The 24904-nt window shown below is 31.5% G+C and overlaps 1 protein-coding gene across 1 annotated transcript; it reads left to right on the forward strand.

Annotated features, from left to right (window-relative positions):
- Positions 1-1915: 1915 nt before the first annotated feature.
- LOC111703622 (A disintegrin and metalloproteinase with thrombospondin motifs 12) lies at positions 1916-23608 on the forward strand. Its single transcript, XM_023475622.1, has 20 exons — positions 1916-1968; positions 3410-3469; positions 4448-4506; positions 5949-6023; positions 6835-6882; positions 8840-8914; positions 10171-10191; positions 10852-10924; positions 12815-12886; positions 13153-13208; positions 13589-13708; positions 15225-15332; positions 17042-17152; positions 18637-18759; positions 19244-19342; positions 20266-20334; positions 20909-20934; positions 21397-21500; positions 22354-22588; positions 23401-23608. The coding sequence occupies exons 1-20, from the start codon at positions 1918-1920 to the stop codon at positions 23550-23552; spliced, it is 1737 nt and encodes a 578-aa protein (XP_023331390.1). The 5' UTR covers positions 1916-1917; the 3' UTR covers positions 23553-23608.
- The last annotated feature ends 1296 nt before the right edge of the window (positions 23609-24904 follow it).

Here is a 24904-nt window from a genome sequence, read left to right on the forward strand (position 1 = left end):
GCCCCAAGTATTAAAGAAAACGAACCTTTATGAACTAAGGGAACCTTCATGGCATCAGTTAGGTTCAAGATAGCAACTTTTTAAGGTAGTACCTGCAGCATATACATTTCAGAACTACTGAACAAAAAATACAGTTTTCAATATCTATGAAAAAAAATGAAAGCGAGCATAAAAATTTCAATTTTAAGAAAATATTATAGGAATAACTATTAACCAAGGCTTAACCATACTAAAGACTAGAAGGTTTGATTATATAATGAAAAGTTTTAAGTTTGTAAAGCTTTTTAAAGGTTTACATACTACATTTTAGAGATACAGAAAAGAATTGACTTTCCATTATTAAGGACATAAATCTTTAAATTAGTACTTTCCAAAAAACGAACCTGTAAAACCTAGAAAGATCTATTCAATTAGAATGTTAAAACCAAGATAAAAACATTTCCGTGGTTCTACCGAGTGTCCGTATCAAAATTTGAGGGAAATTGGTTAAAGGATTTATGAGTTATAAATGGTCATGCTAGCAGACACCAAAACAGAAATTACTACTTTCTATAAAATATCATATATATATAACTTGGGTAAGTAAAACATTACAACTTTTAAATGATATCCAATCAGTTCTCTTAAAAAGTTTTCATCTAAAGATTCATTGCAGAGTTCAAAAGCATTAAGTCAAGTCATCCCAATTATAAAATGTACCCGAAATGATTTTTTATTTTCTTTACAACAGTCAAGATTCTAATTACTGATCTTTTCTAAAACTTTAATTTTCTAATCCCTATGTCTAGTCTTTACAATCTAAGCTGGAAACTTTTCAATTGGATTTTGAATAGGAGTTGACCTACTAAACTGAAATCCATCAGAGAAACGTTCTGTAAACATGTCATAATCGGTGAATCCATAAATCTTAAAACGGCTTTAAAAATATATTTTTTAGCTTAAGCTTTCCCCAGGTACCCATGGGTTCCCTCAAAAAATGTTAAATTCAGCACAGTGCAGTCGTTTGGCCAGAGCTGGAAACTTTAGAATGGGATATTCTTAATCCCGATCGGTTAATTAATCTGGATATTAATAACAAGGGAAGTACAAACATTATTTAATCTGGAAATTAAGAAAAAGAGGAGATTAAGCATTAATCCCGATATCCACCATCATTCAACAGTTCCCAGCTCAGCTATAGCTAACATATATATATGTGAGCGAAGAGCTTTGTTATACAGGGTGGTCCTTTTAAGTGTGCCAACTTAAAAACCTTAATAATGAACAGAAATATAGATCTGGTTACATTTATTCAGTCACATTTTTGATCTACAAATATGAACGTTTTGTTAAATCAATTGGTTCACTTCTTTTCCTTTAACAAATATTCAAAATGGCCATGTCTTCCTCTTGAATACATAATTAATTATCAGCAGCCCTCAGCAGAGTTTCTCGTTAGATTCCCTTGGCAAAGTTCTTAACAATCCCTCTCTTGAACAACAGGAACAAACTTCTTGTTAGTGATGGTAAAATTAACAATGTAATACTGATTCCTGCGAAGTTGTGTTAATCCTTTATCAGAAGAATAGTTATGAACAGTCCTAATCTTGGCTTCTTCTTGGAATATGGCTCAAATGCAATAAGTTAATTTGCGCATTTTTGAGTATTAGAATTGTGAATTTTCATTGTATACAACAAAACGTTCATATTTTGATTACTCAAAATTCCAAATAATAACAAAGTTACAGCAATGTGAAAATTGGCAAGATTAAAAGGACTCCCTGTTTATATAGATATATAAGAAAATTAAAGTTTAAGTTGAGTGTTAAAGGATAATTTGATCGTAAAACCTCCTAATACAACAATGAAATGTAATAATTTCATAAAGAAATATTTTTCTATTCAAGAAAATATTTCTTTTCATCTTTTCAGAATAAAATGTTTCTTACCTTTTCCTTGCTCTGCTTGTCTCAACTTTCAGCTAATCTTGTAAGTAACCCAGATTTGGTATTTTAGCTTCATAATGTTATAAGCCGAAAGTATATTATAAACTTATAGTTTAGAAAAGAAGATTGGATAGCATTCTTTATAGCACGGACTCCAATTAATAACTTTAATTACAGGTGTCAACATTGGAAAATCAATTGTATTTTCATCCGACCTTGAATATTTAATTGTGATTTGGCAGATTCATAATTGTCCGAATTTAACAATTTTAAAGACAGAGAAACAAAGATGTCTTCCTCATTGTTGCTCACTTAACCCTAAACAGGCTGGGGGGGGGGGGGCGTTTGGCGCCCCCTGTAGTTTTTTTGTCCTAACACTCTCATTTTAACACTATCACCGTGAAATTTTGTGACTTTTAATGAAGAGTAATTTATAGGATTTTTTTGTTAAAAAAATATTTTTTTTAATTTATAGGGTAGGAAGTCCGGTCAGTGAAAAAAAAGCTAAAATAGCCCATAACCATATTTTGACTAAAGCTACAGATCTAAAAACTATATTTTATAAAGCCCTTGAAAAATGCATGTAGAAACATGTGTCACATTTTAATATTTGTTTACAAAAAAAAATTCATTTTTTAACCTTTTTTTAAGAATTTTTTTCCACCCTCCCTCGCACCCAAACTATCAAAGCTATCGGTCTAATTTTTTTTCTTTGAGCTGGCCATGAAAAATTGTGCTATGACCATGCATTCCAACACTATACCTATTCTTTAAGGCCTTTTTCTAGGGGGGGGGGGGGCAAGCTCTATATAGATTCAGACCTCGCAGCCTCTATAGGGTTATAGGTTTAAAGAGTACACGCACAACGTATTGGTGTACATATAAATATCCGATCTGGGCCAACCTTTGCGGCCCTAGTTTGGACTGTACCACCAATATACAATTACTAAAGCAGCAGACCTGTGTGAGTAAATCTCACATTCCAATCTTTAATAACTATTTATAGCACTGTCATTTTGGTTCGGAGAGTTATGCAAATACATATAAAAAGGCGAGAACCTTTGAGATATAAAGAAAATTTTAGTCCAACAACTTTATAGCACGTCGTCGTGCCAAAATAATAGTGGTATGGGTAAATTTTTTAACTTTTGTTTACTTGTCTTATTTCAATGGCTATTTCTAAAGATCAAATAAGCTTTGAAACAAGGCAGAAGTAAAAAAATAAAGTTGATCAGAGATCAGAGAGATCTAATTTAAGAAATTTGAGATGCGTCGCTGAACTACTTACTGCCGGTTTAAGTTTGAAGCACCGATGCAAAGTTGATGATTAAGGAAGGATTTGAATCGGTGGTTTAAATTTAAACCGGCGGTAGGTGGTTGAGCCAGGTCAAGACCGGGCTCAAATTCTGTAAGTTCGGTCTCAGTTTTAATGGTTTAAAGTTTTATTTGTAAATTGCAACTTGAATTATAAAAGATGTTTTTAGGGTGATGAGAGTATAGAGCTCAATATTGTACTAGATGAGAGTATGTCTGAATTCCATGAGGTAGACAGATGTTAGGTATTTTTCCCAAACACATTTTCCCAAGCGGCAACTTCCCAAGAGTATCTTCCCAAATGGCAACTGGCAACTTCTCAAATGTGCAATTTCCAAAGCGGCAGCTTCTTATATCAGTCCTAGCCGCAGATGGCAACATTTCAAATGTGCAATTTCCAAAGCCGCAACCCAGAAGGACTGACCTAATTTTTTGTGAAATTGCACATTTTGGAAGTTACCACTTGGGAAACCGTCACTTGGAAAGTGGTTTTTGGGAAAGTTCCTTTGGAAAAATACCTTACAGCGGTAGAAACCCAACTGTTTTTCAACCTTAAATATTAATCACTGCTTTGAAACCCAGCTTTGCCTAGACGCAGAGTTTTTTTCTATAAATATAACCCACTCAACTTAGACCTGAACATTTTCGTTGTTCTACCGGGTTCCCAATTAAAATTTGATGCAAAAAGGTTTGGGGGTTTATGAGTTATGATCTGACATGCAAACAGATGCAGAGCATTGAAATTGGGTGTTTATATTTGTGACCATAAGGCGGTCAAACTAAATCGTTATACTTAGATAACTTGACAAGCATGGGTTACAAAGAAAGAGCTTGGCGGATCCCTAACCTAAACCTGAATCTGATTCCTAATTTTATTGCCATGAAAACACATTTTCCTGTTTACAAAATATCACGGCTCTATAAATAAACTTTAATGTTTTCTGTGTATAAAATTTAATCAAAAACTAACGGATTTCCATTCCAGATTATTAAAACCCTTTTTTCTATAAAAAAGTAGTAAATCTTTTTTTCTACTTAAAGTAGATTTTTATCAACATCCAGCTTAAAAAGTATAAAAAAATGCAATAAAAAGCTACGCAAAAAATGAAAAATTACATAACTTAAAAATCAAATCACTAAAATCAAAATAAAATTGGGAAGAGAGTTAAATCCCATAATTTTGGTAAAATAATTTTTTTCTTTTTCAGATTGAAATCCTTGATATTTACATCAACACTATTCTCAATGGCGTAGAAAATATTTACAGGGAAACCTTTTTTAAAATTCTTTCATGAAAAATTTTTTGCATTTTTAATACCAAAGGAATTGAGTCTTTGCCACAAACTTTGATTTTATAATCCTAATATCTTTGCATCCTGGTGTTTGCAGTCTATTTGATATTTCAATCTTAGATTATTTAATCTAAGAGAATTCATAGTTTGAAATATCTAAGGTCTACTACAATTAGGGTGTAAAGATGTAGGTATTAGAAAATCAGAATTTGTGACAAAGATTAAATTCCTTTATGATAATATAAATTTAATAGAATTTTTTGGTAATAATTTTACTTTTAAAATGTTTCAATTTTACAGCTGCCATTTTCTGTCATCTATAGATGTATATAAAGTAGTAATGTTTGTTGTCTGTCGGATTTCCTAACATGACCCCGTGACCGATTTGTATCAAATTTTGATTTGAGAACAACTAAGGATTGTTTATGTCCGATAGTAAGATGAGTGGGTTGACATTTGTAAATGGAAAACTCCAGACAAAGCTTGGTTTCCAAGATAGTACATCAGAAACCCATTTAAATGCAAGATATTACAGATTTGTTTGTATTCAAAATAAAAAATTCTTTGGGATAACGTTTGCAATTTTGACCGGGCAGATGGGTCTACACTAAACGTTTTGTTCCAGGTTCAGCCTTTTTGATGTTTATTGGATGCTAACCATCCAACATCCTGCAACCAATGTAAACTTAAAAAGTATACAGAGAAAAAGTCAGAAATCGACAAAAAACATTTTTTGATGAAACTGGGAGCTCAGAAAACATTATATTGTTTGATGATTTACCCAGGCAATTATTTAAAAGATACCCAGCTTTACCTGGAAAAATTATATCAACTCCTGCAGCAAACTGAAATTTTCTAATCTCTTTTTAATCCTTTTATATAAAATTGGACAGATAAAAGGATCAGACAAATAGTTTTTGGCAAAGTTTTTAGACCAGGCGCGTAATAATAAGGAATGAGTTCCCCAGTCAAAATTTCAGGTAGTTTGGTCCCCTTTGTTTCGATGTAAGTAAAGAATTCCGTTAAATCGTTGCCGCAAAGGAATTGAGTCTTTGCCACAAACTCTGAATTTATAATCCCTATATCTTTGGAACCCAATGTCGTATACATCTTTGATATTTCAAACTCATATAATTTGATCTAACATAATTTATAGTTTGAAAAATCCAAGGTCTACGACATTGAAATCCAAAGATATACGGTTTAGAAAAGCAGAATTTGTGGCAAAGACTCAATTCCTTTAATTATAGAATTATAACATATGAATTTTAAGATTTGAATTTACAGAAGGATCAGTAAAATTTTGTTATCTACATTTTCGTATACTAACATTTCGTCTAAAAGAGTAAAACGATTTATTGTTTAGCATAGAAATATATTTTTTTATGAATATAAAAAAGTTTTGTTTATAAACAAGTGATCCCAGCATTGGAAGAAGACTGAATATTGAAATAAAAAATATAATTGCTGTCGAAAATAACGAAGAGGAAAGGTAAGAGAACAAAATAATAAAAATTCGGAAAAATTAAACTATACTCCTATACTCCTTCATTTAACTTAACAAATTAAACTATACTTTTAAACTCCTTCATTTAACTTAAAAAATTCAAACTAACTTTGAATTAACACACAAGTTTAAAAAAAGCTAATTAACTTTGTTACATATTATAAATACAAAACAAGTTTCTCTAGCGGTAGCTCTATAATAGTATAGTTTTATAGTATAATTTACTTTGTTACATATTATAAATACAAAACAAGTTTCTCTCGGTAGCTCTTAAATAAGAGTATAGTTATGATTAAATAAGATTTGAATTTTACTTTGATTTTACTTTAGTGTTGGGTAACCAGATCTTCTGGATAGTATCATAGGACCCGAACTTTATTATCTCATTTGTATTTAAAAATACAACTACTTTATTTTCCACTTTGTGTCGAATAATAATCATTTTAAAAAGGGATTGATAATTTGTTATGTCTAAGTTCTAAGCAGTTGTTTCTCAACTACCCTTGATTAAACTTGAGCTAGAAAAAAAACACGTTGCAGTTTAAGAATATATAGCTAAGGCTGCAAAAAAATATTAGTGACGTGTTGAGGTAAAACCAAACCCAAACCGTTCCAATGCTTACATATCGAGGCTGTCTAACAGTTTGATCACATTTTTTATCATCTTTTATTATCTTCAATGAAGGGTATCATTAAAAAAGCTTGAATAAAATTATGACTTTTCAGAATATGATCATTGCCCCTACTGTATATGTATATGAAGTAGAAAAAACAGTAATATTCACTCTTTTTTCAGGCTTTACGTGAATTCGAATGCAGAAAGTACATTGCACAACTTTTGCTGGTAATAAAAACATTTCTTTTAATAATTAAAGTGGATGTCAAGGAAATAAAAGTATTCTCTTGACGGTTGGAAACAGTCGCATTGAAAACTTGGATTGTATCTAATCAAAGGATATTATGGTCATTTTCTGCTCTAAAGTGCAATGGGAGACATCAGCATCAATAATTAACGAATAATTAATTGAAATATAAAGAATTGATGCTCGTTAAATGTGACTCTCAAAGCCCCCCCCCCTTTAAGCAACATACATATTACATATGTTTTAATTATGTATTATGGAAGACGTCGAGTCGGATCCAAAACAACGTGAGGAGTTTCTCTTCAGAATATATTTAAGATACTAATAACAGAAGAATCAACTCGTATATATATATCACTACCCTAGGTTCTAGAATCACATAGAAAGATCTAGAATGCTCCGTAGGATTCTTAAGCTCGTTCCCGGATACGCTGGGTCTCGTCTTCCACAGTATATTAATAATGTATATGTCCTAATAATATGTTAGAGACAAATATATATTTTTGATTTTAAATTAACTAGAATATTAAAGGCTCTTAAGACCCGACCCCGTGTGTTGGGCTATTTCTAAATTTAAAAAAAGGAGGGAGTGCAAATTCTTCTTAAAACCTGGATAGGGTTAAATAAACGGGCTTCGTAATTTTATGTTACCATAATTTGACCAAACAAAGCTTTTAAGGTTACCGCTATAATTTGGAAATAACATACCACTCTATACCCAATGAGGGTCACTTCAATTTACGTTTATGTTAACTTCAAAGAGAATTACCCTTTCATGATGTTTCAATGAATAAAAGGATTTATAATTCATACTTTTATATCATGAAAAAGAATTTAATTAGTCGTTTTGATTCGTTCTTTTCTTTTTAAACTTTCAAAACAATATTCTATTAAATGTTGTTTTTGATCCCGAAACGATCGTTTCAACTCGCTTGTTAATTTTATCATTTAAAATAAAAATTACGTTTTTTGAACGTTTTCGGTTAGTTTTTTGCATTTTTTTTTTCTGTCAGGGTTAAAATTTTACATAGTGTATTTTATGCATTACAAATTAACAATTTATAAAGCATTTGCATTTCTATACTTTGCCAAATTTAGTTTGAAAAAAAAAATATTCAACAATGAGCCAAAATGATTCACAACACTAATTGTTCTTAATCGGATATTTCACTCTTTAAATGTAGGATCACATGAAATTACGCTTACAGCTCCTCTAACTTATTTACAGGGTGTTTTTTTAATTCTGTAATTTATGATTCTGGTACAGCACAGGTTAAATCATTATGGATATAAACGATCAGCGATATTGTTTTATACGATTGTTAAAAAAATTATCGTTTTTAGAAAAAATTTAACGATTGTTCACGAAGGGTTGTCGTAAACGATCGTTAACGAAGGGTTATCGTTATAGAACGGTAACGAAACTTCGAACTTTATAAAAAAGAATTTCAAAACAATTACATGCAACTTTATCGAATGTCGTCTTTTATGAAAGTAACAAGTTGTGAGGGATCTAAAATTGCTTGATATTTTCTTTAAAACTGCTCAATGATAAGTACCGATGCCATTTAGTGCGGATTTCTCTCTCCTCCTCTCTTCCGTTAACGCTCGGTAACGAAAGAGTTAGAATTAATTAACGAATTAGATTTTCTCTCTATTACCAAGCCTAGTTGGTATACAAATGTAGGAAGGATTAGAGCATTATCTCCTGTTCGCCCCTCCAGGAAATATGATTTTTGGTAAAAGTACGATGTGAAAGAAAATATAAAATTGAAAATATACATGTTATTATTTCCCGGATTTTACTTACAGATTCAGAAACGTCCTTAAATGAGTTACCAAGAAATTTTTCTAAATCAAAAAGATTTTTTTAAATGGCTGAGGTATAAGCTTTTAAAAAATTACAGAATTAAAACATCACCCTGTATATATCAAAAGGTGGGTGAGAGAAAGATTGCCGACCGAATCAGCAGATGTTCATATTCTCATCACTAGAACTCAATTGTGCCACAGGTATGACTTTTTGACCTAATAGCTTCTCTAGTTTTTACCTGACGCCCAAGTAAGAGAAAAGAAAGTTTATCTGGCTTCATCAGCTCTTTAATCAGAGGAGTTCTGGTTAAAAATGAAAACGTTTAAGATTTAAATTTTACGCACAATTTTCTTCATTTTTAAGTGAGGCAATACAATTTTATACATATCAAATCAAATAAAAAAAATAAAAAAGATAGAACTAATCCAGCCTGGTTTAAATAAGCGTACATAAAATAATTATAAATAGCAGATTGGACATAAGCGTAGCTGTCAAACAAACTATTTCTCAGGCTCTGAATGCCACAACGGGACACAAGCATTTTCTCTTATGCGTAAATAAAAAATATACATTTTGCTATTATAGAGAAGCACAATATAAAAATCAATGTTCAGATATAAAAATCAATGTTCCAATATAAAAATAATTGTTCAGATATAAAAATCAATGTTCAGATATAAAAATTGATGTTCAGACATAAGAATCAATGTTCAGATATAAAAATCAATGTTCAGATATAAAAATCAATGTTCAGATATAAAAATCAATGTTCAGATATAAATATCAATGTTCGAATGTAAAAATAAATGTTCAGATATAAAAATCAATGCTCAGATATAAAAATCAATGTTGAGATATAAAAATCAATGCTCAGGTATAAAAATCAATGTTCAGATATAAAAATCAATGTTCAGATATAAAAATCAATGTTCAGATATAAAAATCAATGTTCAGATATAAAATCAATGTTCAGATATAAAAATTAATGTTCAGATATAAAAATCAATGTTCAGGTTTAAAAATCAATGCTCAGGTATAAAAATCAATGCTCAGATATACAAATCAATGTTCAGATATAAAAATCAATGTTCAGATATAAAAATCAATGATCAGATATAAAAATCAATGTTCAGATATAAAAATAGTAATGAGAAACATTTTTCCTTCGACTAAGCTTTAGGGAATTGTTAGACAAAACTTTTTATTCAATTTTGGCGAGTTCGACCAAATTTTGTTAAAAATAATTTTTTTTATGATAATTATCAAAAATCTAGCATTTGAAAAAATGTGCCTCTATTGCTATGAATACGGTAAATGTTAGCGCAATGATGCACTAAATTTGCATAAATCTTCTGATATCTATAGCAACAGAGAAACTGTGCTCCATTATTGCGCAAATTGCGAATTTAAACCCTAGAGCAGATTACACAGTCTCTTGACAAATTTTTGTTTTCAGATCTGGGATTAACTCTAATAGGTAATCAGATTAATTTTTTTCTATAATAGCCTAATCTTCTTTTAATCCAAATTTTAATAAAAAATTAAAATTATCCTTTATAATCCGTTTTATTTTCCAACATAAATTAGATTTATAAATTTGGGAAAGAATGATTTCATTTTTTAAAAGTTTTTACATTAATTCGAACATTTCCGACCTATGATTCGAACATTACCGACCTATGATTCGAACATTAACGACCTATGATTCCCTCAAAAGAGGGATGTTAAGTTACTTTATGTTCCTTGGGACAATTAAGTAAAATAATCACCCTCTCTGCGAAGTTTTTGTAAAAAAAAATTTTATGTCAAAAGACGATACAATTATGTACAACTAATTTTTCGCGAAAAAATAAATATAACTTAACTACAAATTCCTTCCACCAATTTGATACTTTCCTTCTATCCTTTCTATCTTTCTGCCTTTCTTTCCTTCTTTCTTTCTATCCTTCTATCCTTCTATCCTTCTATCTTTTTATTCTTCTATCCTTCTATCTTTTTGTCTTTCTTTTCTTCTATCTTTCTATCCTTCTATCTCTTTATCCTTCTATTTTTCTATCCATCTATCTTTCTACCCTTCTTTCCTTCTATCTTTTTATGCTTACATTCTATCATTCTATAACATAATATTGGTTTAAAGTGAGGTTTGTAATACCCTGGGATTGGCTCGACGTGGAACTGTCTGTACACAGTCTAGCTGTACAGTGGCACAGGTAGGATACAAAGTCAAGCTGTACAGTGGCACAGGTAGGATACACAGTCTAGCTGTACAGTGACACAGGTAGGATACACAGTCTAGCTGTACAGTGGCACAGGTAGGATACACAGTCTAGCTATACAGTACTGCAGGTAGGATACACAGTCTAGCTATACAGTGGCACACACAGGATATACAGTCTAGCTGAACAGTGGCACAGGGAGGATACTCGCTCTAGCTGGACATTGGCACAGGTAGGATAGACAGTCTAGCTGTACAGTGGTGCAGGTAAGATACACAATTTAGTTGCACAGTGGCACAGGTAGGATACACAGTCTAGCTGTACAGTGGCACAGGTAGGATACACAGTCTAGCTGTACATTGGCACAGGTAGAATATACAGCCTAGCTGTACAGTGGCACAGGCAGGATATACAGTCTAGCTGAACATTGGCACAGGGAGGATACTCGCTCTAGCTGTACATTGGCACAGGTAGGATAGACAGTCTAGCTGTACAGTGGTGCAGGTAAGATACACAATTTAGTTGTACAGTGGCACAGGTAGGATACACAGTCTAACTGTACAGTGGTGCAGGTAGGATACACAGTCTAGCTGTACAGTGGTGCAGGTAGGATACACAGTCTAGCTGTACAGTTGCACAGGTAGGATACACAGTCTAGCTGTACAGTTGCACAGGTAGGATGCAGAGTTTAGTTGTACAGTGGTGAAGGTAGGATACAGAGTTTAGCTGTACAGTGGCACAGGTAGGATACACAGGCTATCTGTACAGTGGTGCAGGTAGGGTACACAGTCTAGCTGTACAGTGGCATAGGTAGGTTACACAGTCTAACTGTACAGTGGTGCAGGTAGGATACACAGTTTACCTGTACAGTGGTGCAGGTCGAATATACAGTTTAGCTCTACAGTGGTGCAAGAAGGATACACAGTCTAACTGTACAGTGGTGCAGGTAGGATACACAGTCTAGCTGTACAGTTTCACATGTAGGATACAGAGTTTAGCTGTACAGTAGTGCAAATAGGAAAATTTAAATGAATTAAGGATTCTAGAAATGTGAAAGGGATAAATCAGTTTTAGAATCTGACTCGACCGACACTTGTTCTTACTAAATTATTGTCAAAAAAAATAACTAAGCCGACAGAGATAACCCAGCATTTAGTTCATTTTATGATGGATTGTTCTCACAGAAAAAGAAATAAAAAGTAACATTTTTGCATCTTATTATTAGAATTTAGAAATATGTGTTTCAATGCAAAACTTTTAAAGTTTCAGACTTTTTTCATAAAAAAACAGTATTATGAAAAAAGTTATTTAACCTTAAATAACTAGAATGTATATTTGGTTTGGTACAGGACTTACAGTGCACGTAAAAAGGCCGGTCGGTTTAAAAATATGGTTATGTATTTCAACTCCATGCATGCCTTTAGGTTTTTGCTCTAAGGTCTATTTATTAAATCAGACCCCCCAGCCCAGCCTTTTTTTTAGGAAGCGATGGGCATTAGCTAGATTCGTTTTACAGATTTCTTTTTATATTTTTAGACTTTTAAAACTTTTTACGACAATCTGAGAAGGGCCCAACGATTTAAAATTGTATTCTGTAGAAGTTTGCTTTTATCAAGGATTCAAATTTGTTATCCTAGGTGAAAATATAAGGTAAGAACGAACCAAAAACTTTCGTTTTAAAAAACCTAAAACCGATTGTTTTAAAAGTATCGTTTTTGCCTTATATTTTCTTCTAGGGTAACAAATTTGCATGCTTGATAGGTCGAAAAATCTTTTAAAAGTCTAAACACATTTAAAGTTTCTGTAAAACTAATTTTGCTTTTGCCCATCCCTACTTGTTAAATTAAAGTGTTTGTGTATGAACTAAATATTTGTGTATACTAGGACACCGGTCTTGTCCTGACACATACAATTGCACATGAAATAGGACATGTCTTAGGACTAAATCATGATAAGGTAGATTAAATCATTTTAAATTCTAAATATGGAGGATGGCAGGGGAGTCACTATAGATATACATTCTTGTCTTTCTGATTAAAAACATGGAAATACAATCCTTATAACATACTTTTGAGTTTATGTCCCAAATTTTATCTTGTGCATAAAAACAAATTTTAGTGTTTCTGAATAGATGTTTTACTGGATTTTCTTCTTCCCATTTTTACTTTTTTTTTTTGGGGGGGGGGCGAGGTGGCGCCTTGATTATAGTCTAAAATGTTAAGCATATTGGTGGAACCGTTATGTCTCCAATGCTACACGATTCAACTACCTCACCAAGGTGAATTTAAACTTATTTTATTTTCATTAGTGTATATTTTTATCAAGTAAAGTTGAATTTTTTCAAGGAAACTGACAAAAGTCAAAATTTCAAATTTCATAATCATTTGGCTTTACAACCTTAGATATTTTGAACTAAAATTCTGTTGAATCAAATATTCAAATTTTTAAATATTAAAGATTTACAAAATCAGGTTGTAAAGATTTAGAGATACAAATTTTTAGTTTGTTGATAGTGTTAAGTTTCATGATTTAGAGATTTTTTGGATTGATATCCATCATAACCCTAAATAGTAATTTTACTATTTCTGAACATTTCCAATAGAAATGCCACAATCTTTAACAAAAAATATATTTTTTTACTTTTTAAAAATATTTCAGATGGTCAGTTGAATCTAGAAACAACCTGAGACGGCTTCTATTAGGAAAGAAGACGACATGTTTAAAAACGCATTCTTCTTTAAACTCTTTTCAAATCCCAAATGTTGGACCAATCATCAGGTAAACAAACAGAACAGTTAATAGAATAAAATAGGGATGGACCCCTTCGGCTTTTTTTATTTCATCCGTTTATCATTTTTAATTGTTATATTTCTTTTGTTCTCAAAATTAACGTTAATTTTTCCATATATTTTGTTCGTCTTCTCACTGAGCGATCGTCCAGTAAGATCATTTGTTCAGTAAAACATCGTTCGGTTTTTTAGTTATCGTTCGTCCATTGATCGTTTTTTCTATGAACGACACAATCGTTCAAGAAAAATATTGTTCTTTAACCAAACGATCTCAATCCCTTTTTAACAATGTTTTTATAATTTTAAACAAATAAAATGGTACGCGGCATAGTTAACAATTTCAAATGTTCATCTTTTTTCTCCTTTCTCCGTCTGCACGTCCGCAGTTTCTATTTTTCTTTCCTTCCTTTGCCCGTCCATTTATCGCGCTTGCTTTTAATAGCATGTTTACGAGTTGATATCTTTGCACCCTTGTAAGTGCAGGATTACCCTTTCATTTTATAGATGTACCCATCTCTTTTGTTTTTGCTTACTTGTAATTAGGGTTGGTAATCGTTTTTGAAAACGATCGTTTAACGATCGTTTTTTGCTTCGTTAAACGATCATTTTTAAAAACGATCGTTTCGTTTTCTCAAAAAAACGATCGTTTTTAAAACAACCCACTCGTTTTGAACTGTTAGAAAACGAAAAAAAACGATCGTTTTTAAAAACGATCGTTTCGTTTTTCGATTTTCCTCGACGTTTTCTTAACGAAACGATCGTTTTTTTCAAAAATCAAAACGTTACCAACCCTACTTGTAATTGAAGCCTCAGCTAGCGCTGAACTATACTTGCATTGGCAAGGTCTTAGATCATCACTTCTAGCACTTCAAGTTAGTTTCTATTTCCAGAGAGGAAGCAATAGCTTCCTTGCTATGAACTGTACATTTTTACTTTCCTGTACGAGGAGGGTTGCTATTCAACGTAGGATAATCAAGTGATCCGCTCAGAGGTAATTTTGATGTAGGATCCAACTGAGAAATGTCCCCGAGTCTCATTTTGCTGCTTGTGAGAAGGTTAGATGGCATGTAGAGGAGAGTTGGAGATGAGGATAAGGGTTTGTAGGAGTGGCGTATTAGGAATGTTTCGTTAAAATCACTTAGTACCCCGGCCGTGGCTACTGTAGTTAAGAAGGAGGCTAGCTAATTGAGCACAGGGTTCAGGGCTGCTTGGCCTTCCCTCCCTCTATATTTGCATACACCTTTCTCAGCGTCCATTGCAAATAGTACAGAGAGCTTTTTAGCAGAGCTTTTGGTATCCTAGGCTGAAGAAATGCAATCTTTAATTGTGCAGTGTAAAACACTTCACAAAGATCCATGTATCTCACAGTTCACTTCATATGTTGATTTTTAACGTCTAAAACTACATGTTTTATGGCGATATCAAAAACACATAAAATGGTAAAAATGACGTCTTTCTATTCTACACTTTTATTGATCCCATTGTTAGTTATTTTTCTGTTGTAGATATCGAGGAAAGAATGAAACAAATAGTCAGCAGTATACAACAAAGCCAGGGCTAGCTTACTCCATGGAAAAACAATGTCAGCTAATTTTTTCAAAAACAAATATAAGGTTAATATCTTCATTTTACATCTTGGATTTAGAGGTTTTTACAATAAATTTAATCTTCTGGAACCATAAATCATGGATTGCGTAGACCTTGGATTTTTCAAATGATCTAAGTTTAAAAGCATTTTGCAGATTTTATGCTAAACATAAAAAACAAATTTTTATGTTTTTATTAAGACAAATATTTGGAAATATCATCACAGTATTGGGAAATATTTCTAAGCAAATATTAACAAAAAATATTAAATACGTTTGGTTTATTTGATAAAAAGAATACTCAATATCCTACTGTGCGAGGGAATTATAGACGTATAATCACTGCAAACAAGACAGAGTGAGAAGGTCAAAATGCGACTTTTTCAAGGGCTACTTCGTGACCTCGTAGCTCCTCTAGTTCTTAATTTATGCATAAGTATTAAAACAATTATTTTGTTTAATATTAATTTTTCTGTTGCTTCTTCAGTATTTAAAGTACAGACTGTCTCAGAAACATTAAAATTTAAACACTATTTGGTATTTTACAGTTATTTATTGACAAATTATGAATCAAAAAAGGAGCTTTATACACATTTTGTAATTAGATAGATATCCACATAAATTTAGTCTGCTTGTATAAGGTCTCATCAATTTTTAAGACAGGGTCGACTTTGAAGTGTCGCAACGCCTTGGGCTTTACATGTACATTTTAGCAATATAAAGCACAATAGTAGAATTATAAATTATTAGCTTCAGTTTTTAGGAAGTAATTGGCAAAAATCATAATCGATTTTTGCTTGAGAGCTTGAGACCTTTTAATCACAACGTGTCAACGATGAAAGACTGCTTTAACCCATTTTTGGTGGACTATGGGACACCCTGTTCTAACAAACATCAATGCATTAGCTAAACTGGTTTAGTTTGAGTAATATTTACTAATTAGAGAAGTACATGTACTTCAATGCTTATTGCATGTAATGATCTGAGTACATGGACCCGACTAATTTTAGTGTATGTAGTATGTACTGATCTGAGTACATGTACCCGGCCATGGCCATGTTTAGTGCATGTATGTACTGATATGAGCCCATGTGCCCGACTATTTTTAGTGCAGGTACACATATAAGTACATTTTTTCAACTATGTTTAGTGTATGTATGTACTGATATGAGTACATTTACCCGGCAATGTTTATTGTATGTGCTGATCTGAGCAGATGTATTCAACTATTTTTATTGTATGTATTGATAAAAGTACATTTACCCGACTATGTTTAGAGTATTTACTGATCTGAATACATGTATTTAACTATATTTAGTATATTAACTGATCTAAGTACATACTTTCAACTAATTTTAGTTTATTTACTGATCTGAGAACGTGTACATGACTATGTTTAGTGTATTTACTGACCTGAGTACATGTACCCGACTATGTTTAGTGTATGCGCTGATCTTAGTACATGTACCTGACTATGTTTAGTGTATTTACTGACCTGAGTACATGAATCCGACTATGTTTAGTGTATGTGCTGATCTGAGTACATGTACCCGACTATGTTTAGTGTATTTACTAAATTACTGACCTTAGTACATGTACCCGATTATGTTTAGTGTATGCGCTGATCTGAGTTCATGAACCCGACTATGTTTAGTGTATGCGCTGACCTGAGTACATGAACCCGACTATGTTTAGTGTATGTGCTGATCTGAGTACATGTACCCGGCTATGTTTAGTGTATGCGCTGATCTGAGTACATGTACTCGACTATGGTGTGAGGTTGAAGGAGTATGTTTACCTACTCCTGGTCCTCCTGCCCCTGGCTCTCTTTGTGCACCTCATAGATGGTCAGTAAATATATTCATCATATGTACAGGATGTCCAAATAAACATGGGAATTAAGTAACAACTTCGAGATAATCTTTGTTGCATGATTGGTGATACCTACAGATAGAAAAGCCGTAATCCGTAAACTGCTAGAGGTTAGAATGGTTTGTTTGGTTTTGATTGCATTTTACTGCACTTGCTTTTTTAAATGCTTGTTTTTAAAAAAATATTACAAACCCAGCAGACAGTTGTGCATGATTCTGTTTTCCAATGCTAAAGTCACATTGTATCTGTATTTATACTATTTGCTTGCATATGTTAAATCTTATGGGCAATTTAGGTGTTATCTTTTTGCTTTAAAAGTTGCAGTTGATATGAGTTGTCTTAAGCTTATTTATTTTGCGCACATTCACTCCCATCTTAATTATTGCAGCAACATCTTTTCTCTTCTTTCTAAAAAGGATCTTATTAGAGTTCAGACCCTACAAAAAAAATCTGTACGTCTAGTCTGCAATAAGAGTTATAATTCTCACACTGCCCCACTTTTTTTAAAAACTGCCATAGTCCCTTTCCAAGATCTAATACAAGTAAATGCCCTTTGTTTTATGTACGAATATAGGTTAAATCGTCTGCCATCATCATTTAATAACTCATGGAGCTTGAACAGGGATACAGACCCCCAATATATGCTAAGAAATGGCGAAGACTTTGCAATTCCACGATTAAAGTACCAGTATTTAAAATCACATCCTCTTTTTTATTTTCCGAATTTATGGAATAAATTTAAACCAGTGTTTAAAAATAGCATTGTTAAGAGCTCAACGTTTTCCAGTAATTTAAAATCTTATTTTCTACACAAACTTGATGAAAGCTATAGCATAGATTGTAACTGTTATTTATGCACTGTTTAGTTTGCTTGTACCCAGGGTCTAAGTACAATACCTTCTTATAATATATTGCTTTGTTGTCTATTCTCCAGGTCTACTTGGGCTCTCATGATCGGACCTACTCAGAACCCTAACAGAAATATTCACCTCTCCTTCATTTTTTTAACTTTCATCGTATCATACGCCGCATAAATCTAAAGTTTTCAGGGACCTGGACCAGACAGCCAGATATTGAGCTCTCCGGGTTTCCCGGCACTGTAATAATCATAGAATTCATCAATGTGTTTTTAACCCTTGTAAATGTATAATTATGTGCCTAATAAAATATTTATTTTATTTATTTATTTATGTTTACTTCAACACTGTTTCAATACTGTCGAAAAATTAAATAATGTAATAGTCACTTTTTAAAAAATGTTCAACAATTTTTTTCTGTATACAATGATTTATTAGTCTACTTAAAATATGGTTATTTTTAATTGCTGTTTGCAAAATAAGTCACTTTATCAAGAAAGAAAAGATTTGCGGATTTCCGATGATTTCTGACGGACATTGATTCCTTCACATATTGTTATATCTAGCTCTTAAGAATCATGTTGTAACAATGTTCTGATTAGGTGTATCAATGGTAACTGTGAGTTGATGAAAGCTGAGCGAGTGGAAGAAGGAGGATGGGGAGAATGGTCTCCATGGTCGGCTTGCTCAGAATCTTGTGGAGTTGGTATTGCTAAATCCTCAAGGTGCTCAATTTCATAATCTTCATCTTCCAGCAGTCTTTTCACACATTGATAATGTTTCAAAGGGATTGTGAGCTTAATTTCAAGTGACCCTCCATGCAAAGATAGCAATACTGATTTACAAAGATACCCTTGAAAGCTCTGTCTGATCATGTATAAATTAGATATTAATGTTTTGGTATTTTAAAGTGTTTATTTCTTTTAGCAGTTTCTCTGGGAAAGTGACATTTGAATTTATTTCTTATAAGAAGCAATGGAGAAATTATCAGAAATAAACAAGTTTTGTTTTACTTTAATTAAAATAACACAATGATGTGAGTAAATATTATAATGAAATTACGACTAATTTTTCAATGCTGCTAAAAATTTTAAGAAATGGAAAATATGATACTTAAAATTTTTCAATTTAACAGAACATGTGATTTTTGAAATTCTTACAACTTCATTATTTTATTTTGATTTTAATATGAAATAAACCATACATAAGAGCATGTGATTCTCCAACTCCGAGATTTGGGGGAAAGTACTGCTCTGGTAACCAACAACGTTTTCAAGTTTGTGAGCTAGCCCCGTGCTCCACTTTCAGGAATTCAGTTATCTATTTATATACTTTGCTTGGCTGTTGTCTGTCCGTTTGTATCCAATTAACGTCAACACGGCTGAACCGATCAGGAACAAATTTTGTGTGGTACCTCACATTTCTCTATGGAATGATTATTGATGCTCAAAATAACAATAATTTGTGTCCAAAAGTTTTGAATTTTTGTAAATTTTTAAAAATGCATGCACAAATATTATTAAATCTGCGAACCTTATTTTTGATCACTATTTTATTTTGTACAAAGAGAAGATGCTCATAGATAGAGCCACAATTAATAGTTTTTCTATAAAATAAGAACAATTTTACAAATACGGTCGTTGTCATTTAAATCAATACAATGAAGATGACTTTCAATTTCAATTTTTGATGTCAACCAAGCTTTCAAACAGCATGAATACAAAAATAAACATGGACACAGAGAGAAGCTTTTAATTGTCAAAGAATTAAATGGCTTAGCTTTCAAGTTTTTACAATTGATTATTGGAGTTAGTTTCAGGAATTCAGTTATATCTATAAAATTTAGAAAATAGTTTTAATAAAAATAAGAATACAAATTTGAAAATTAAGAAAAAGCATGTCAGAGAATTATATTATTTTTAAAATTTAGGATTTAACAATTGATTATTTCTATATACAGCGAAATACATTTACTATACCCTTAATTAATAAATTAATTGAGAAAACTGTTCACTTTAGTTAATATGCTAAAACAATCAATGATCATTTCTGTATGTTGATTATTGACAGAATTTCCAACATTTTCAGAAATCGGTTTGGACTAATGTTTCTTCTGTTTGTAAACAAAATTTAAAAATGAATGGTTTTTGTGTTTATCATTAGGTTTTAAAATCTAATTGATTAAGGAGGTTTGTACAATCCAGAGTACGTAGATGATTTAATAACTGCAGAAGTATAAGAGATGAATACTGTAAACGAACTGTTCAAGATCACACTGCCATCAACTCATCTGATATGAGGGAGAATTAAAAAAATATCTAAATGAAATATTCTGACTTTTCTTATTTCTTTTCACTTGATACTTATAGAACCTCTAAAAACTCGGCCCTTACTTTAATTGTAATATGAGGGGGGAAAGGCTAGTCACAACAAGCTTGAAAACTTGACTTCAATTAAAACAATTTTTTTTTTATTTACAAAATTCCATATTTCAATATTGTTCTGATGTTATAAAATTTTTAAGAAATAGTTTTTTTTTAAATTATATTGGAAGGACACTTATTTAAATGTGGCTTGGACGAGAAAAGGGGAAAATGTGGCTCGGAAGAGAAAATGTTGTGGCCAACCTCGTAAACTATTTTGTTAAAATCCTTTAAGCACCAGCAAAAAATTTTACTTCAATTTATTAAAGAATATGATTTAAGAAATTAAAACTTGTTGAAAAAAATTAATGAATAAAAAAACACATGTGGATCATTAGAGAAGTATATTTTTTAAATCTATGAATACCATTCATTTGTGCATTTTTGATATTTAAAAAATTAGTCCAATCAGTAATAAATATTAAAATATTAATAAAATTCTCCTGTTTAGATTATGCTCTGTAATCTGTAAAAGAGGAAAACTCCCAATATCTAAACATATTAAAAATATTTTAGGAAGTTTCCATTCAAGGAAAATCTTTTTGGTTTGGAAAGTAAACAAATTTTCGTAAACTTAACAACTGGCAATAATTTACAAAAATGGTTGCTAAAGAACTTTCTGATTGAAAAGAAGGATCTAACGTTAGCAGGAAATCATTTCTTTTAAAGGGAGAGACTGGCTAGGTAACATAGTTGAATTTAGACTGCAGTATTACACAGAAACATTATAGGATTCTTCTAAGAACACCTTTTAACTTATCCCGTCTGGTGATATTTGACAAACATGCTTTTATTCAGCAATTATGTGTTTCTATAATACTGCAGTCTGTTTAGTTACATTACCTAGCCAGTACCTCTATAACAAAATAACTAAAAAAAAACAGTCCTTAGAAGCGCAGTAAAATATGTAACTAAGAGCTAAGGGAGCTTAATCATTAGTTAAAAATGGTGAAGATATATTTGAAGAACATACAGAAGTTGATGGAATAGACTGTTTAATAGAGGATGAGAGAGGAATATGTATTCAAGGAAGATGTATTAAGGTTTGCATTGAATTGTTTAAAATATCTTTAAACATAATTAAGTAACATCCGTTTAAAGAGTGGCTTGTCCTAGTAACAATGGTAACCTTTGAACATTTATCAAAGCAGCAATGGGTAAGATATTGTAGTTATTTCTATGTTTAAAAGGTTTAAATTATTTAACCCTATAAAATTGGGGGGGGGGGGTTCTGAATCTATGTATAGTCTAGAAAAGGCCTTAAGAATAGGTATAGGGTTGAAATTTATATACATAGCCCAATTTTTGCAAGGCCAGCTCATTGAAAAAAAATTTTTACCAATCACTTTAATGGTTTGGGCGCTACCATGCTATGGAGGGTTGAAAAAAATTCAAAAAAATGTTAAAAATATATTTTTTTAAAACAAATATCAAAGTGTGACACATGTTTCCACATGTTTTCCAGGGCTTTTAGAAAATATAGCTTTTAAAGGGTGTTAAAAAAAGTTTTACATAAAAAATTTCTATTCTTTAAAAGTCACAAAATTTCACATTGATAGTGTCAAAAATGAGAGTGATAGCACAAAAAAAAGAGGGTGGGTGGTGTTTGAATGCCCCCCCCCCCAGCCTGTTAGGGTTAAATATGGTTGTTTAATTGTGCTGCATAAAATTTGTCAGTCACTTTTACAGAAAACTACAATTGGAAATTATGAAGAAAAAAAATTATATTTTATCAATTTCTCCTATTTAAAGGTTTAATTTCTAATATCAGAATGCAAAGAAACTTTTTAAAAAAAAACTTTTTTATTTGGAAATCAAACTTTGTAGTTTTGAAGTGGATATTGGGACTTTTAACCATTTTCTGGATAAAAAGTTTTCAATAAACTACTTTTTCAGATTGGATGTGAGAAGAAATTGTATTCTAACTTGACTGAGGATCTGTGTGGTATATGCGGAGGGAATAATTCATCTTGTCAAATAGTTCAAGGAAACTTACTTCAGAGCAACCTGTCAACATTACATTCAGATTATTACAATCAAAGATATCAAATGATAGTTCGGATACCCATAAGTGGAACTCTGAAAGTACAACACTTCGGAAGCAAGGAAAATTTGCTTGCTATAAAGTCAGGGAGGAAAATGAAATATTTTTGAAAATAAAAAATGAAACGTCAATTTTGATGTTGTCACTTTGTTGCAAACTTTTTCATTACAAATAAAACAGATTTTGTCAACTAAAACTGCAATTTTACAAACTGATAATTCTTCCAATTTTAATTCTATGTAATGTGTTAACAAGGAGATTTCTTGGATTTCTTTTTCTTTAAATCATAAACTCTTAGTGACAACATAGTCACGTTGAAAAACACATGCTTGTGATAAATTCGACAAGTAAAAGATTATAAAGTCCATAAATAACATTCGGAAAAACATAATTTCCAATATCTAAAAACTAGATTTCCACATTCCTGACATACAGTGCAATATTAATATATCAGTTGTCTGCTCTTTATATTTACTTTTTTTGGATTGTATCCCTGCCTGTTCAAATGTAGTTAGGAAAGTTTTAAAAACTGTCAAATTCATTTGGACAATACCAGAAGATTATTTAAAGTGGCTGTAAACAATAATGACCCTCCATGCTTAAAAAGGTAAACACCTGAATCACAAAAGTACCATTAACAAATTTGTCTTGTCCAGTATGTGTTAAGTATCAATGTTTATAATTTAAAAAAACTGATTATTTTCAACTCTGGTTTGTGACCTGCACATTTCTTTTGCTTAAAAAGTTATAGGAATTATCAAAAATATCCTGCATTGCAATATTTGCACAAATTGCTTCTTGATATTCAAGTACAGTTCTTTAAGTATAACAAAATCCATTGAGAACATAGAAAAATGTTGCTTTTGTAATGCTTTCATTTTTCCTTATAATATTTGTAGACTTTGGAAAAAAATTGTTGAACTGGGATATGATTGTGAAACAGCCAGGAGAATATAGTTTAGGAGAAACTAGGTTTACTTATACCAGGACCCAGTTTAAACATGGACAATTAGAGACCATAACTGCTAGGAACTGCATTATTTTGATCTAAAGTAAACTCTTTGGAAAGAAGTTGTGTAAGAAGTGCAAACTAATTTATTTTCCAATTTTTGTTTTTGCCAACTTTGGAGAAACTTTTTCCATTTTGAACATACTTCTTTTTGAAAAATATAAAGAAATATTTTTTTTTGAATTAAAATCAATTTCTGATATTCATAAAAAAATACATATAGAAGTTTATTGCCTAAGTTTTTATTTAACCCATTAAAACTTTTTTTGGCATATTAAAGATATAAGAAACTTACTATTTGAGATTTGAATAATTTCCCAGATTCTTGAAAATCCTTTTAAAGCCAGAACCTATCAAATATTTAAGGATGAATAAAATTTTTTTTCAAATATGAATAGGGCTGGGCATCATTTTGAGGGAACTATCATTCTCTCACTGGATTAAACCAAATTATCAAAAATGATGTTCTGAAAAAAGAACAAACACATAGAACATATTCTTGAAAATATTGGAACAATCTATAAAAGTATAAACATGGAACAAACAGTAATTGGTTGAATGCATTCTTAATCATCTAGAAATAATAGAAATGGATGAAAATAATAGAGTTTTAATATATCTGTATAATTGTAAATTCTGTCAGTTTGGTGGGGTTGGCCAATTGCAGTATTACCTCCCATTACCCAACCTATTCCCCACTCAGTCCATACAAATCACAACCTGTTCCTTGGAACTGTGTTTGGAACCATTCTAGATCAAGAACACAAAGAACGAAACGATGAAATTATTAGAATAAGAATGAACAAGACATGAAAGTTTTAGCAGAAGGCCCTAATTCTAGAACGAGGAATGAACAATTTAAAAAAAAACAGGAACATGCCCAGCCCTATGTATGAATTAATATTAGATTAGAGAGTAACACCATTAAATCTTAGATTTTAAACCAATATTGTGGCCAGGGTTATTCAAGAAGGATTCAGTTTATATCTTCTACAAAGAGATTCAGTGTCAAACATTTCTTGGACATACTATGTTGCCTCTGAAGAGAAGGTTAAGGAATTACTGTTTCAAAAGACAATTTGTATCCAATATGTGTTTTTTTTGTTATCAAAAGTTGTAATTTAAAGAAACTTTACATTTACAGAATTGCATATACAAATCTAAATAGTATCTCAATTGTGTCTGTTGAAAAAAATCACTTTAGAAGAAAAATCAAAATTGAAAATAACCTTTTTTTAGTAAGTGTGCTGTTATCAATTGGATATACAGCTCTATAATTAGAGGTCACTTAAGATTAGGCATTCAGTGCTTCTAGCTCTAAATCCTTAATTAGACCTTGAGATCCAAATTTAAATGGAGATTTTCTACTTGGTCTAAATGTTCAGCAACTTGTG

Source organism: Eurytemora carolleeae, unplaced genomic scaffold, assembly GCF_000591075.1.
Source record: "Eurytemora carolleeae unplaced genomic scaffold, Eaff_2.0 scaffold100, whole genome shotgun sequence".
Lineage (NCBI taxonomy): Eukaryota > Metazoa > Arthropoda > Copepoda > Calanoida > Temoridae > Eurytemora > Eurytemora carolleeae.